General features: G+C 26.4%; 1 protein-coding gene across 3 annotated transcripts in view; it reads left to right on the forward strand.

Moving 5' to 3' along the window:
- Nucleotides 1-15423, forward strand: part of LOC100215923 (solute carrier family 15 member 2) — a 61971-nt gene extending 46548 nt beyond the window's left edge. For all 3 annotated transcript variants that reach the window (XM_065800624.1, XM_065800623.1, XM_065800622.1), the window contains 4 exons: nt 5921-5989; nt 6074-6205; nt 9310-9417; nt 14964-15423. In XM_065800624.1, coding sequence (XP_065656696.1) covers nt 5921-5989; nt 6074-6205; nt 9310-9417; nt 14964-15236 — 582 coding nt within the window. In that variant the 3' untranslated portion in view covers nt 15237-15423. The remainder of the gene's footprint in view (nt 1-5920; nt 5990-6073; nt 6206-9309; nt 9418-14963) is intronic.
- Nucleotides 15424-18668: the final 3245 nt, after the last annotated feature.

The following is an 18668-nucleotide window of genomic DNA, read 5'->3' on the forward strand; positions in this document are numbered from 1 at the left end:
CATTTTGGCTTCCAACAAGGCTGCATGCAACCACTAATTAGAGTTGGAAGTTACTGGAATTGGAAGTTACTGTTATTCTATTAACAGTTTTAGCTTGGTTTCTTTCTATATCTTTAAAACATTTAATGTTTATTTAGTGTAATTAATATTCAAAATTAGAAAAACATTAAATTAAAGGGGAAATACTTGATGTTTGTTTTTCCTTCAATTTCATGCTAAACCTTTGCACATTCAACAATTTATTAAACCCTGCATCTTTTTTTAGTGTAACACATATTATAGATAATACAATAAATAATAAAAACATTTGTAGATAATACAGATAGTAAAAAAAACATAAAAAATAAAACTCATTGCTATAGGCAATATTTTTATATTTTTATTTTTATCCATCTATTTATCTATAAATAAGTTTGTATAAGTTATTAGTTGAGTTTCTAACAGCTGTTAATATAAACCATAAAACAGCTGGTTTTTACCCAAAATCAGAAAACAGGAAACATCTGTTTTATTGCTACCTGTTTTTTTTGCAACTTGTTTTCCTGTTTTTAATTTTTATGTCAATATTTTTTTCTATCAGAAAATACAATTTTTTTTTTTTTAATTTAAAAGAACAGTTTGATTTTTGAACGATTTCTGGATTTTTAATATGGAACAAAGTAGTATAAATTAAACTTAAAAATATTTATTTTCTGAAGCAAGTGTAACGATTGTAACGAAACTGATTCCTTATGGACAATCATTTCTAATACTTGTTTAGAATAATCATTAAAGATTGCAGCACAAGCAGTTTCCTTTAGAGAATTATATGAAAAACTCTATAATGATTGCAAAACTATTTCCTTAAGAGATTCATTCCGCATGAGGAATTCTTGCGCGAATAAAAGTCGTAGCGCTAAATTCAACTAAGTTAGAATAATAATACAAAAAACTTCGCATAGTTTTAACATAATATAATTACTTGCAATAGTTTAATATGATATAGAAACAAATGTTAAATGAAACATAATAATGATTCTCTTTCCTATAAATAAGAATACAAAACATAACAGTGAGGTTGAGTTGTTGATATTATTGGCTTAACTAATTGAATTTGTGATTAATTATTTCAATATTTTGCTAGAAAGTAGATTATTTTATTATGAAGATTATTTATTATATATGTATATATAATGTACACCTTAATTCAATACAGATGTCATCTATTTGGGTGTTTGCAACAAGAGGAAAAAATCCTGTAACTAACAATATAGAAGGAGTTTGCAATTGCTGCAATTATGTCATTAAGTGCTCTGGAGGATCTACCATGAGCTTAAAGGCTCACTTAGAATCAAAGCATGAAATTGATTGGTCTTAAACTGAAAAAATTCCTCATGAACAAGTTGTAGCAGAAAAGAAACCTAAAGCAATGCTTGATTTTGTTCAATGTAAGAGTAGACGAAATAGTTTCTGTCATGGCCACAGACAGAATATCCATTAGAGCTTTCACCAGATACCAGTTCATTTGCAATGAAATCAAAAAAGAAGGATATCAACTTCCAAAAAATGAGAGTGGAGCAATGAAGCTTATCAAGGCTGATAACAAGAAAAATCAAATGGTTTCAGAACTTGTTTCAAAAATTGGGAAGGGAAGAAAATTCAGTATAAGTGTTGATGAGTATACTACTATTCACCACAGCCACTTCTTTGGAATAAATCTGCATTGTAGTGAAGAAAATAAAACTTCCTTGGTTTTTGCATCTTTGATTTTTGCAATGCTGAAGCAATTGTTAAAAAAGTATCAAATCACTTGAAGAGTTTATTAATTGATTTGAAAAAGATTAAGTGGGATCAATACAAGACAGTGCAACAATCAATAAGAAATATATGAAATTTGTCAAGATTATTGACCAGTATTGCATTAATCATGGCATTCACTTGGGATCTACTGACACTTTGTATAAGAAAAACGACCGAAAAGATGTTGTCAAATATATCGGTAATTTGACTTTTAGAAATCAAATATTTCAGTCAAAATTAACTCAAGTATTTGGAGCTAAAATCAAATTGCACCTTGACGTTCAACATCGTTGAAGTTCTATCCCCACAATGGTTGATCCACTGATTAAAACAAAACTTTGCCTGTTTGAGACATTTACTGAATTAAATATGCTTGATCTGATCAATAAGGTAGATTTTAATGCTTTGTTGATGTTGCAAACTGCCATGGAGCCAATCAAAATTGTTGTTGAGACACTGAGTTGTGAAAGTGCAATGCTTTTGACAGCTGATACTGTTATTGGCTTTATGCTGGAAAAACTTTTGAATTTAAATAACAACATCGGGATGGAGTTGTATGACATTAAAAAACAACATTGGGAAGGAGTTGTATGACATTAAAAAACAACATTGGGAAGGAGTTGTATGTAAATCTCAAGAAGCGAACAAGTGGAGGATGGAATAATGATATGGTGAACTTATTAAGATCACTGATAGATCCTACGAATATTCCATCAAAAGACACTTTGCTCTTTGCTGGAAAATTGGCAAAAAGAATTTTCGTTTTTTGATTAGATGAATATACTTCTAGTTCTGGTGATTCTGAAGGTTATCAGACTAGTTCAACTTCAATATCTCTTCAAGAAGAGTTGGATTTATTGCTGAGAAAGGAAAAATTTACTCGCATTTCATCAGTCAATGATGAGTTCGAATGGCTAAACAAGAATTTTTGCTATTTTGGAACACAGCAAATAGAACAGAAAATTTTCAAAAATTATATGAGGCTCTCCTTACAATTAAATCGTCGTCCACAGACATTGAACAAGTTTTTTCAATTTCAACAAACTTCTGCACAAAGTTTCGATTACGCCTTTAGTACAAATCTGAATAACGCTAGAAATTGGACTATTTTGTTGTAAATTCCATGAAAAACAGAAAACAGCAGTTTTTTTAAAATGTAAAACAGAAAACAGCTGTTTTCTGAAGCTACCTGTTTTTGAGAAACTCTAGTCATTAAAGACTTTCTTTAATAAAATAAACTTTTTAAAATAAAAACAATTTGACAAACAAGGTAAGCTTAAGATTTGTTTGGTTCTTTTTTATACATTTTTTTGATGATGCAACAGAACCAAATCATTTTTATACATAATGATTTTTTGGATGATGTATTAGAATCAAATCATTTCCATACTATTTTTTTTCTGTATAAAGTTTACTCAAACTCAATACAGAAATTTATCTAACTAAAAACAGAAAAAAATTCCTTCTTTTAAAAAGCAAACAAATTGCTTTCAAAGATGCTTATGAGAAATCAAGTATTGACTTCATTTAATTTTTTAATTCCAACGACAAAATGTTGGAAGTGCTGATTTGAGTTTTCAATTTGCACTTTCTTATAATTTCAAGTTCAAAGTAATAACAACAATCTAAATTTAGAACACAGTTTTGTTAAATTTATGATTCAAAGCAAGTTTATAATAGTTTTAAAAAAACTAATTTTAAAAAAAGCTTTAAAAAAACATTTGTTAAAAAGTATTTACATCTTGCGAATTAAACATTCAAGAAAAGTAGGTATGATTAAGTTATCTTTTAATGTCTCTTCAAGTTTGTGAATGCATTCAAGTTATCAAACAAAAAACACAAAAAAAGATGCTAATGAGAAATCAAGTATTGGCTTCATTTAATTTTTAATAATTTTTCTCAAATGATTGTGGAACTTTATTCCTTTCTCTCCATTACCTTACATGCATATTTTATATGCTGAATAGAATGGCACAACCAAATGATTTGCTATGCCTGTATGCTAGTTAACACAACATCTCCATTTCCATCTCAAAAAATGAGTGTTTAAGTTCAATGTTCCGAAGGGATTACCAGAAGCATGAGTACCAGCATATATATATATATATATATATATATATATATATATATATATATATATATATATATACATATACATATACATATACATATACATATACATATACATATATATATATATATATATATATATATATATATATATATATATATATATATATATATATATATATATATATATATATATATATATATATATATATATATATATATATAGATATATATATACATATACATATACATATACATATACATATATATATATATATATATATATATATATATATATATACATATACATATACATATAGATATAGATATAGATATAGATATAGATATAGATATAGATATAGATATAGATATAGATATAGATATAGATATAGATATAGATATATATATATATATATATATATATATATATATATATATATATATATATATATATATATATATATATATATATATAGGGTGCATCAAGAAACAATTCTTTAAAATTACCTAATCTGAGTTCTAAATGTGTTCTTTATAATTAAAATAACTTTACTTAAACTATAATAAAATAAAAATAGATTTTCAAAATTTTTTGAACAAAAAATACTTTTAGAGGTGCCCCGAAACCCTTGAACATCTAAAGGGTTCCTGATATGTATAAAAAGTTTTTTAAAAGTAGCTCAACCTCAAGAAAAGTGAAATTTTTTAAAAGTTTCAAAAATTTTATTTGTTTTATTATAAAAATATTAAGGAAGAAAATTATCTTTAAAAACATCTAAATATGCACTGTTTTATTATATATATATACCAGGATTGGACAGGAATGGCGTGCAATCACACTCTGTAACTGACCACGCTAATAATTTTTTTTTTACAAATTGACCATGCATTAAGAAAATCATTAAGTTATGAATAACAATTAACTTTTGATCTTTTCTAACATTTTTATTTTACCTGAAGGCTTTAAATAAGATTAAAAAATAATTGCAATGATTTAAAGTAAACGCATTTTGTGTAAATTGAGAATGTCAATTTTTTTTAGTAGGCATTTGTTTTTTATGACAAATTTAAAAATTTGAAACTTTTATTTCATGTGTTTCTAAAAATCTTTTATAAGGTTACTTTTTTTAAATACTTTAAATTATGAATAAGTTTAATTAAAATCTTCCTGTTGCAATGGAATGATTTAATTGCTTATTTTTTAGTTTCTATTTTTACAAAAAACTTACTAATAAAATGATTAAAAAATACTATTTTGAATAGACTACGTTATTATTAAAAAAAAATTTTTTTGTGACTTTTTCAAAAAAAATATTTATACAATTAAATTTTTTTTTTTTAATTTCATTTCAATAATTTAATTTCACTTTTTGAATGAACAACAATTTAAATAAAATTTTTTAATTTATTAAGCAATCAGAAGGAATTTGTAAAAGCCTTTTACCGAAACTTTAATAAAATGTTTCAAAAGGTAAGTTTTAAAGAAATTTATTTCAACCACAATTAAAAATGTATCAAAAAGTAAATTTGGCCTCGAGTTTAAGTTTTTGAGTTTTATTTTAAAGCTTATATATTTTGTTTTTTGTGAGGAATTGTTTTCTTTTTTAGTTTTTTAAATTTTTTTCATAGTTTTCAAACTTAAAAATGCTAAGCTAAACAGTTTAGCTCAGCAATTCTTTTTTTTAGTGCATTTATGAAATGTTTAAATCATCAAACATCTAAACAGTCGTGGTCAACAAAAAAAATTATTTGCGTGGTCAGCAATAGCATTCAATTGCACGCCATTCCTGTCTAAGCCATACATACATACATACATACATACATACATACATACATACATACATACATACATACATACATACATACATACATACATACATACATACATACATACATACATACATACATACAACATATCTATATATTAACTTTTTACATAAAAACAGCAAAAACTTACTTTGTCTTTTCATTATTCTTTATTTTTTTGTTATATCTAAACATTCTATGTAAAATATATAATAATGTTTTAGATAATTTTATGTTGCTTACAGCTATAATTTTATTATACTAGCGTTCTATTTCATTTGGAAATGGTGGTATATACACTGTTGTAATTCAACCTAACAAAAAACTGCAGGGGGTTAGTTATTTATTTCTTAAGTTTAAAAGCACATTCAAGAATTTTATTTTATGTTTTAAATAAATTTTTGCCTTTTTAATTCAGTTAAAAATGTTAGAATATGCAGATCTTTCACCTCGACCTATAAATATATTGTGGCAAATTCCGCAATACATTATTATAACATTGGGTGAAGTAATGTTTTCTATCACTGGTCTTGAGTTTGCATACTCTCAAGTAAGTCTTTAAATATATATAATATAGTTATTACCAGTAAGTGACCAAAGCCCTGCACTGTGGAAAATGGTATTAGAAAAATAAAGCATAAACGTTTTTTGCTCAAATTTAAATTTCACTGCAAAAATTTTTTTTTAATTTTTTTTAGTAGTTTAATAGTTAATCTTTACTATAATGTAAAGATTTCAGCTAATTTTATGTAAAAAGATAATTTTTGAAAACCTGTTTCATATTTTTGTACGTTTTCAATTGAAACTTATTTGCTTCATCACTTTAAAAGTTATTTTTATAAAACTTTTTATGAATAAGTAATAAAAAAAAGTATACATTTTTGAAAAGTAAAACATTTTTGAAAAAAAAGTAAAACATTTTTGAAAGCATCCTGTTATGAAGATTTTAGAACAAATTTATATTTTTAATTATAAGGTTTTGTTTACTAACCTTATAATTAAAAATATAAATTTGTCACCTAAGCTTCTCCACGCTTTATTTATATAATTGATTTGTAGCTTAGGAGTCTATAAAATTGATTTATTAAAAATCGGATGCTAATATGTGCGGTTTCCAAAATTATAGATAAAAAAGTGTTAAAAGTCAGAAAACAGAAAACCACTTTTTATCATGGTTTCAGACTATATCTGTTTGTAACAATAGTTTTGTGTAAGTTATTTTGTCAATTTTTTATTGAGAATTATTTTTGATGGACACACACTTTATCATTGGTATTATGTTGTAGATGAAATAAAAAGCCAAATATACTCTTTACTGTCATCTATAATTAACAAATGTTATAAAGTAATACAAGTGAAAATGAACTTTTTTTACCAATGATAGATTGAAATGTGGCTCAGGTATTAACAGATATGCCTTCTGTGTTTACACATACAATATGTGGAGCTAATTCACGCCAAAGGAAGGATTTGACTAAAGTGTCTGCTACGCCCGAAAATGAAAGTTTGTATCAATATGGAATGTTGACTTAACATGCCTGGATTCAGTGTATGGAAATGATATTACATGTTTCCCACAACCTGTCTTTCCAAACATTGTCAGCTAAAAGTGAAGAAAAAAAATGACAAAAGAGAAGAAGACCTTGGTATAGAAACGTTTTCGTGAGCAGCTAGGGTTAATTGTTGACAAACCGAAACAAGTAAGTGGTAATACCAATGATGGTAATACTGCTAAGAGATTTTTTTACAATGCAAGCTGCTCTCCTGAAATCAATGAAATGAAAATTTGATTTAGCGATTTTACATAATTCTACAAGCTCTCTCAAGTGTTATGATAAATGCTGAAAGTTTTGTTACATGTGTTGCAGAAACTGCTGTTCACATTTATGAGAGTAATTATAGCTGGTACTATATGCCATCTTCAATAAACAAAATTTTACTTCACGGAGAAAATATCATAAAACATTTTGCAGTACTGCCTATTGATCAACTTTCAGAAGATGCCCAAGAATCCCTTAATTAAGATTATAAAATTTTTTGCCTTCATCATGCCAGGAAATGTTCTAGATTAGCTACAAATGAGGGCGTATTTCATGGTCTTCTGTACACTTATGATCCCTACATCACCAGCGTTAGAAAACCGTATATAGCAAAAATGTCCAAGAACTTGATGAAGATACTTTGCAGCTTTTGAAAGTCGACCTTTACTTTGTTTGATAAAAACACACTGTATAAAATTTTATAAACTATTGAAAATATTCATGTAAATGTTGAAATATGTGCAAATTAATTAGTTTTTTTTATATAATTAAAAAGAATATGTTTAGTTAAAAACAAAATAAAAAATGGCAAGTTTGAATTTTTTGATTTTTATTTGCAAATTTTATGTTTAATTTTTTTTATATAAAAAGTATTTTCTTAGAAGCGTCATATACTACTTTAAATTTGTTCAAAATTTCAACACTTTATTTTTAGTAACAAAAAAGTTCTGATTTTTGATCCAAAAGAGACCTTTATTTTTCACAATGCCCCGGCCCAACTAAAAACTGGGCAGGTATTGATAGCCAGGGCTAGAAAAAATTTATTTTCAAAATATACATTATATATTATACATTTATGCACACAATTACCATTTATTAGAAACTTCCATATAATCTGGATATAAACATATGTTTGCTATTTATTTTTATGCTGGTGTAACATATCTCTACGTATTTATACGCACTTTAGTAGGGGAGAGTTGCCGATATTGGAACACTTAATATTATTGGAACACTTTTTGACATATGGTTTAACTATGAAACATATTAAAAGATGGCTCAACTATGAAATATTTATGATTTGATTAGTACAAACAGATAACCCTACAGTAGTTTGAACCGTATTTTGATTTAATTAATTTCAAATTTGGTTTTGTCAAGACTCCTTTTTGTTCCAATCAAGACAATCAGTAATCAGAACAACTTGCTTCTTTTAAAAAATTACTCAGTAAAATCAACATAAAACAATTAAAAATTATTTTCATCTTTACAATGACATTATAATCAATATTTTTAAAACTTATATTAGGATTAAAATTTTCTGGGTAAAATGAAATTCTACAAATAATAAATTGTGCAAAACTGTAATTAACGTCTTTTTTCTTTATTAAATAGTACTTTGTTTAGTAATTTAAAAATCATTAAATAAATTATCTACATCATCATTTTCTTGTTTTGTTAGAGTCACACCACACATCTGTCTGATCATCATCTTCTCTCAGCAACTACAACACCTTATAAAATAAAGAGTTTTGCCTGAATTTGAATTCTTGCATTTGCTTTGGAAATAAATTGTCTGAAATAAAAACCCTCAAGGCAATACTTTGCATTTTTCTAGTAAAATGATTTATTTTAGACATTTTAAGAGATTTTTAAAGTTATACCTCGAAAAAAGCACTTACACCATCACTTTTCTTTTGTTACATTCATAAATAATAAAATCAAAGGATTGAAGAAATAGTTCAGGTGCAATTTAAAATTAAATAGTTACTATTATAATATAAGAATTGGTTTATAGTGTTGGAAGTTTATATCAAATTTATTTTTATATTTAAATTAAAAAAATTATTTTCTTGTTCACCAAAACAATATAAAAAATTATTTTCATTTTTAGTCACCACCGTCTATGAAGTCTTGTATAATGGCAGCTTGGCTGTTAACAGTATCTGTTGGAAATCTCTTAGTAGTTATATTGGCTGGAGTCAAGCTAACTGATGATATGGTTTGTTTCTACAATGTTATTGTTGCTTCTATAATTAGGGATTAGTTTACAGTTTAGATATCTTCTTTATTTATATATATATATATATATATATATATATATATATATATATATATATATATATATATATATATATATATATATATATATATATATATATATATATATATATATATATATATATATATATATATATATATATATATATATATATGTAAATTATGTTAGTGTATTTTACAAATAGAGTGCTCAATGTTCTTAAAGAACAGAGCAATAACACATTTGTAAAAAACACTTATCTAACTTTTATCTTCGACTTGAAGTTTCACCATTGCTGGATCACCAGGAAGAGTTTTTTACACACAAACTCTTCCTGATGATCCAGCATTGGTGAAACTTCAAGTCGAAGATAAAAGTTAGATAAGTGTTTTTTACTAATTTATATATACATATATATATATATATATATATATATATATATATATATATATATATATATATATATATATATATATATATATATATATAAATATATATATATATATATATATATATATATATATATATATATATATATATTAATTAATTAGACAAAAAATTTTTAATTTGTAAAACCATTTTATTAATAAAAAGCAATACATGTTTCAACTAACACTAATCGTCTTCTTTTAAATTAAATATTAAAATTTGGTAAAATACCTTTAAAGGTGTTAAAAAAGACTAATACAAAATGTAAATATTTGTGTAGAAACACTGAGTTTTGTACATAAGAGTCACTATCCTTTGTTAAAGAAATGTGAAGTCAATCTCCACAATCATATTTTAATATCATTTGATGTAACCAGCTTATATATCAATGTTCTGCTTCAAGAAACCATTAAAAATGCAGTTAATTCTATTTTTCCATAATAAAAACATTAAAATTACTAAAAATGATTTAAAAATCTATTACAATTTGTCACTTCGAAAACACATTTTCTTTTTAAAAGACAAACTTATGATCAAATCAATGATGCAGCAAAGAGGTTTTCACATAGCACTTGTTCTTGCAATTTTGTTCATGTGTCATTTTGAAAATGAATGCATTAAAAGTTTGAATGGTGTAAAACCAGTTTTCTATAAACAATTTATTGATGGCATTTGTACTGCTTTCCAGTCAGAAAATGAAAAACATCTTTTTCTTAGCTTCTTAAATTTTATAAATACACAATTCTTTTTCTTATACTATGGAACAAGAAGTAAATTCAAAAGTATCGTTTGTAGATATTGTAGTCTTCCCAAAATTAATTCTTTAGTTATCTAGACCGTTTAAAAAAAAAACACCTATTCTGGTCTTCACACTAATTTTTCTAATTACACTCCATTTTTGTACAGAGTTAGTCAATCAAATGCTTAATCAATAGAACATTTAAAATTAATAGTACTAAACTTAGTTTTCACTCTGACATAAACGACTTCTTTAAAGTATTTTAAAGAATCATCCACCCATCTTGGCTAATTTCAAAAATATATAACTCCTATTTAAACAAAGTTAAATAGGAGTTAAATATACAAAATATATAACTCCTATTTAAACACAACCAAAAATCAAAAAATTCTTGTCTTCTTTTAAATTTCTATTTTTGTAAAAAATTTCTTATTTATCTATATAACAATTAAATATCAATTATCAATTAAAAGATAATACTGTGCTGCAAATATTTATTTAGTATTTACCTCGCTAAATATTTCTAAATTCTTTTCTTCTAAAGATCCTATTCCTCTCGAGTTCAATTTGTTCGTGGCCTATAAATTCGTTTATACAGGATGTAACTCCTATTATATAGGTAAAATTACTCACCATCTCAAGAAGCAGATATCTGAACATTAAAAGATGGACAAAAAGTCCCAATTTTCATTAGCATCTCCATGCTAATGAAAATTGTTTCATTCAAGTAAATAAGTTTTTTTAAATTCAGCATCAAATTTGACTCTGTTTATACTTCCTATACATATTATCTTTTGTAGTCTTTTGTTATTAAACTATTATTTTAGTACTTTTAGAGCATATTTAAATTTTAACTTAAGATTTATTGAAATCGATACCTTTTTATAAGTTTATATAGATAACTGTATATATAAGTTTCAAATTATAACAAAAAGTTTTTCTTAAACTTAATAATCTTAAACTTTTTAATTGATTTATTTTTGTAATTATGTTATTAGTTGGTACTCGAGTAATTAAATTTTCTATTGGTTTTTTTACCACCAGTTGAAAATTTTAAATGAAGTGATCTTGGAGTGTATTTCTCAAGCAATCTGAAATGGAAAAATTATGTGATAAAATGTGTAGGCAAAGCCAAACCCATTTGGGTTGGATTAGAAAGTGCTTTGTTCATTTAGATATTAAACTCCTAAAAATATTTTCTTTTGTGCGACCACTGTTAGAATTTGCAGTAACCATTTGGTCACCTATTCGAAAGGGTAAAATTAATTTATTAGAAAGAGGTAAAGATCGTACAACTCAGTTAATACCAATTACTTAAGAAAATCAACTATGAGAATCACCTAAAAAAACTCTCGGCTTGACTACCTTGACAAAAAGGAGACAAAGAAGAGTCATGATTCAACTTTTTAATTCCTTTAACAGTTTCAATGTTTTAGAAATAATCAAAAAACTAGTTTTCAACAAACTCAAAGGAGAGATCATTGCTTTTAATGTCTAAGAAATAACTAAGGAAGCATGTCGTGAAAACTTTTGAATTAATAGATCAGCCATAACTTGCAGTTACCAGTTTTAAAGCAGGTCTTAATTACTGGCTGAGCAGCAGTCAAGCAAATCAGCTGTCATAGTGTGTTAATACGAAACTATCTGGCTCACACCAGTTACAGAAAGTACTAATACTACTAATACCTTTATAGTTATTTTAATATTTAATTTTAATTGAAGTGCACTTCAATTTCTACTTAGTGGAAACATGTTTTTTATTAATAAAATGGTTTTACTAATTAAAAATTTGTCTTGTTTATGAAAATATTTCTGGTGCTTAAAAGAAATTTTGGACATGCTATATGACATTTATATATATATATATATATATATATATATATATATATATATATATATATATATATATATATATATATATATATATATATATATATATATATATATATATATATATATATATATATATGTATATATATATGTATATATATACATATATATATATATATGTATATATATATATATATATATATATATATATATATATATATATATATATATATATATATATATATATATATATATATGTATATATATGCAGTATTGGACAAAACATTTGCAACCAACATCGAACAATGCTAAAAAGTGTTCCTAATTTTACATGTCTTAAAAACAAAACGAACTATACTACCACAGCAAACAGTTCAGGAGTCTGGAGTCATAGCATGCCATGACATGAGCAATCAGCTGACAGGTGACAGCACACAGCCAGAATTTCGTTGACAAGTGCCATTTTGCAGCGGACAAAACAAGTGCAACTTTTTTAGTTTGTTTTATTTTCTTAAGTCTGGTCCGTGTCAACGTCACGGAAGTTTTATAATAATTAAAGGAAGTATCCAGAAGTTTCCAGAAGCATGCAGTAGCTTCCAGAAGTTTCCAGAAGCATCCAGTAGCATCCAGAAATATCCAGAGACATTCAGAAGCATCCAGATGCATCCAGAAGCTTCCAGAAGCATCAAAAAGAAGCATCTAGAATCTTCCAGAACAGGTTCACACAGGTTCATTTTACTGTATAAGAGACATGTAAATCGACATGTAATTCAGTCAGTATATGGAAGTCTATCAGTCAGTATTAACAAGACAGTTTATCGAAGTGAGTTTTATCAAATTGTTTTTTCGAAGAGCATCAATACAAGAAGTGAAATACAACAAGTGTTTCATTACATCAATACAGTCGACATCAAACCAAGACGTTGTGTTCCACAGAGCATTATTGTATCACCACAAAGTAAATGTAACACAGTAAGCCTTGAGAAGCGTGATTATTTTTATTATTTTTATGACTTCAAGTGCAAAAATGGCTTCCAACAGTCTTGGATTGGAACTAAGAAAGAAAATTATTGGCGATTACGTAAGTGGAATGTCACAAAAAAGTATTTGTGATAAATATCGCTTGAAAAAATGGACCGTATCAAGACTATGTTCCAAATATCGTTCTACGGGGAAGTTGGCAGCTGATAACAAAGGTGGAAGACCGCGTTCCACCACTTCTAGAGAGGATTCTATGATCGTCAGATCCGTCAAGAAGGATCCCTGGATATCATCAGTCGAGATACAAAAGCAATTAGAGCTGCCTGTATCGGACCGAACAATCAGACGACGTGCTGTTGAAGCCGGATTGTTTTCTCGACGCCCTGCAAAGAAACCGCTGATTTCACTAAAAAACCAGAAGAAAAGATTCCTGTTTGCTACATCTCATATTGACTGGAATGTGCAGAAATGGCGAACTGTCCTGTTCAGTGATGAATCGAAGTTCAACATCATTGGGAGCGATGGCATTTGCCGTGTACGTCGACCGGCCGGAAAACGCCTCGATTTACGTTACTGCCATAAGACCGTGAAGCATGATGGAGGCAATGTAATGGTCTGGGGGTGTTTTTCTGCTAACGGTCTAGGTCCAATACATTGAAACGATGGAATAATGGACCGTTTCATGTATAAAAATATCCTGAAAGATGTTATGTTACCTCATGCTGAATGGAATATGCCAATAAAATGGGATTTTCATCAAGACAACAATCCGAAACACACTGCAAAAGTAGTCAAGCAGTGGTTTCAAGACAACCACCTATCGGTGATGGATTGGCCGCCTCAATCTCCGGATCTCAGCCCCATCGAGAACATGTGGGAGATTGTCAACCGCAAAATTAATCGTGAAGGAGTTCGTAATAAGGATCAACTGTTTGAACAAATCCAAAAGGCCTGGGCAGCAATTCCACAAAGTTTTATTGATCACCTGATCGAATCTATGCCACGAAGATGCAAGGCTGTGATCGACAACAAAGGATTCGCCACGAAATATTGATAGCGAAATACAGCTTGGTCAACATTTTGTGGAGTTGCACTTGTTTTGTCCAGAAGAAAATCAACTTTTTTTAATACTTTTGATTAATTTATTAATTTTCGTGTACAAATAATGAACTTTGTGATGAATAAAACTTGAAGAACTTTGTCTCTAAACAGTTACATAGTTATTTCTCTAAATTGAAAAAATGCAGCACTTTTATATAAAGAAACTAAGTTAGCATTATTTGGTTGCACTTGTTTTGTCCGATATTGTATATATATATATATTTATATATATATATATATATATATATATATATATATATATATATATATATATATATATATATTTAGACACACATACACACACACTCACACACACACACACACACACACACACACTTTATATATTAATTTTAATCATATATATATGCTTTTGATCTTCTATCAAATGGTATTTTATGTTAATGCATTTACTTTTTTTTATTGTTAGGCAGAGGAATTTTTTTTCTTCGCTATTTTACTGGCAGTTGTCACTGTGATTTTCGCTATAATGGCATACTTTTACACTTATATTTACTACGGTTCTAGTAGAGAGACTGATCCTAACCTTAATGGTTGTACTGAAGCCACTGAGGCTATATTATCATCCGATAAAGAATTAGAAAAACATGGAACAACTGAAGCCACAGAAGTTACGCCATTAGTTACCGATATAGAATTAAAAAAACATGGAACAACAGAAAAAACTCACATAAATCAATAATCAATAAAATGAATATTTCGAATTTCTTTAAACTTCTTAATTGCAATCTTTTTTTTTTATGGATTATTTTTTTATTTAATTTATATTTCATATATGAATTAGTTTATTTAATTAAATTATTTTTAATTTCTATAGCGTGTAAAAATGACGCCTTGTTTATAAAGAATTATAAAAAGTTTTTCTTTTATTAATTTCTTTTTAACTTATAGGTTAACGGGGCTGAAATTGGAATGATATTCCAAGATTTCCTACCGTATTGCTTTAATATAAATTAATACAGCATATATATATATATATATATATATATATATATATATATATATATATATATATATATATATATATATATATATATATATATATATATATATATATATATATATATATATATATATATATATATATATATAAAATGTATGAATTAAGTGTGAAAAATTCTCCTAACCCTTACCATATTGCTGCTCAACCCAAACTTTTAGCCGTTACAGCAGCACTCTTTTGCATGTTCTCACTTATTCAGTTGATGTATGTACCCTAATCCGATTCCCGCGCTATTTTACCAATGCCCTGTCAAATGTATGTATATATCAGGGGCGGATGTAGCATTTTTTGTTGTTTGAGGTCAAACTCTAAACACTTATATATTTATACTTATGTCTAATGAAGATGCTTGGCAAAAATTGTGATGATTGGAATCTGGGAACAAAAAAGTCCTAAAGTTTTGGCTGCAACTGCCCCCAACGTACGTGAGAGCAACAAGTTAATAGAAAATTTTTTTTGTCTTTTCTCAACTTATTTTATACTCTTTGATAAATTTTAAATTTCATAGACCAATCTTTTAGCGTTTAAAAATTATTTGCCCCCCCCCCTCCCTCAAATTGAAAGGGTTACAATTTTTACGAGGTCGTAATTGAATCGATGTATACAAAAACGTTTTAAGTCATAAAAACTATTTTTAAGTCATACAATTTTAACTATGTATAACACATATATATATCACAAATTTTGATATATTTTTTAACAAATCTAATATTTAAAGCTATCAAATAGCACCCAGATTTTTTTTTTGAATTTATTAAAGTAATAATTTTGGATTTAATAAGTTTTTTCTCGTTCCCCGAAAAAATAGTTTTTATGACTTAGAACGTTTTTGTATACATCGATTCAATTATATGTCATATTTGAAGTGCTAAGAATGCAGGTCATGTTTATAATGCTAAAAGATAATTGTAAGAAGTTTAAAGTTTATTGATGAATATAAATTAAGTTGGGAAAATGTCCATATGTAAATACTGTTTGTCTAAAGTTAATATGCTTTTCTAAAGAAAAGTATATTAACTTTAATTCATTGTTTCATTAACTATGCTAATATTACATGGTACACTACCATCAAAACTTAAAAAAATAGTTTGCAAAAACATGCGTGTAGAATTATTAACGAGAAAAAAAAAGGAGAGCATACGAAACCCTTAATGAGAAATATGAAAATGATGAATGTTTACGAAATAAATTTTTATCAGCACCTAATTTTAATGTATAAATATATTAATAACCTAACTCCAGCTAATTTAATTTGTAAGTTTGAGAAAAATGTAAACGAAAAGTATTTCTTGAGAACAAATCGATCAAATTCCTTTTAAACTGCCACACAGTGATTTAGAAACACTTAAAATTTGGCCAAAATACAGTTTTTTGAGTAGCGCAATTTAAATAATGTTATTAGCTAACTATTTTCTACAGTTTTTTATGATTTTAACGGTATAAAAAAATAAGTACTGAAATAAAAGATTCAAACGCTAATTTATGTTTGAAAGTGACTGAAAACAGCTTTTTTTTATCAATAAAATTTTATCATTTTTAAATCTTGATTTTCTCCTTAAATACAAAACCTTTCAATTTAATTTTCTATATATACAAAGATAATAGAAAACTTTATCTTAAATTATGAAAATATTTGAAATATGTATTTATACACGTTGTAAGAAATGCATTTTAAAACTGCAATTGTAACGAGTTTAAACTGATTTTTATAGTGCTAGGACTTTTTACCTTAGACTTCCTTCGCGAAGCTGATTCTTTTTTTAAAGAGAGTTTGTATCATTCTATAAGAAACTAAAAAAGTTAGCTGCCCCAACTTGCCCCATTTCGAAATAATGTGGTTTTAAAAAGCTCATTTTATAAAAAAATTAGCGACGTAAAAACTAATACGACGTAATATATATATATATATATATATATATATATATATATATATATATATATATATATATATATATATATATATATATATATATTACGTCGTATTAGTTTTTACGTAGATTTTTTAACTCTTTTTAAATATTTTATAATTTGAAATATCAATATTTTATTATATTAAAGGGCTCTATGAAAAAAATGTTTTTAAAATATTGTATTTAAAATTATTACTATTACTTTTAGTATACAAATTTTGTCTTTTTAATTTTATTTAAATTAAAATTTTTTTTTTTCCAATTATGTTAATTTAATCATAAATAATATATCATGAGCAAATAATTATCTAATGAAATGTCAATTACCAACAGTAAACTATCATTTTCAATTGATTATTGAATACAAAGACTAATACGGACTTTTGATCAATTAACATTGAGGAAAACAAAATACTGAAAATTGGGTATTATCCAGGTAGCGCAAACTTTAAAATGAAACTTCTCGCATAGTCGCAAAAAGTTGCAAATAATTTTTTAATTTTTTGAAAATGTACTCTTTTCCACGTTATTCTATAACACTTCGGTCAATACCTTTTGATACCATATTTTTTGAGAGTTCACGGAAGTTGGAAATTGCGGTTTAAACAATTTTTTCGGCTTTCAACATGATGAAAATTGAAATGGAAAAATAAAACTTTTTTGTGAGCATCTTAAGACGTATATGATCTGCAACTTTTTAACATATAAATAAATTAGCAGAAAAACAAACTATTCATGAAACACTGCAAGAAATAGAAAACATATAAATTTTCTAAAAAATTTAAGTTTGGCAACCATTTTTGACAATGGTCACTATTTCAGGGACTGGTATTATTAGAGTAAAAATATTGTGGACTTTTCTTAATCTGAGTATTTGAAAACAGTTTAGGAACAAGGAGTTTATTTTTTTTTAAATCTAAGACTTATCTTTGTATTTTGGCCACTCAAAAACACTTAATGCCAATGATACAATATATAAACTGGATGTCTAACTTCGATTCGAAAAGTGAAGTTGCTTTTGTCTTTTTTTACAAATGGCGGACTATATTTATAAACAAAAAAAATCAGCTTCATTTTTTCGTCCAATAAAATCCCGCAAGTTAGAGATCTAGTTTATATAATATATCTTTGCATAATGCTTTGATTTAACGAAATTAAAACACCACTGCAACCGCTCAAAGTATTGATAATGCGCATGTAA

The sequence above is a fragment of the Hydra vulgaris genome, chromosome 06 (assembly GCF_038396675.1).
Source record: "Hydra vulgaris chromosome 06, alternate assembly HydraT2T_AEP".
NCBI lineage: Eukaryota > Metazoa > Cnidaria > Hydrozoa > Anthoathecata > Hydridae > Hydra > Hydra vulgaris.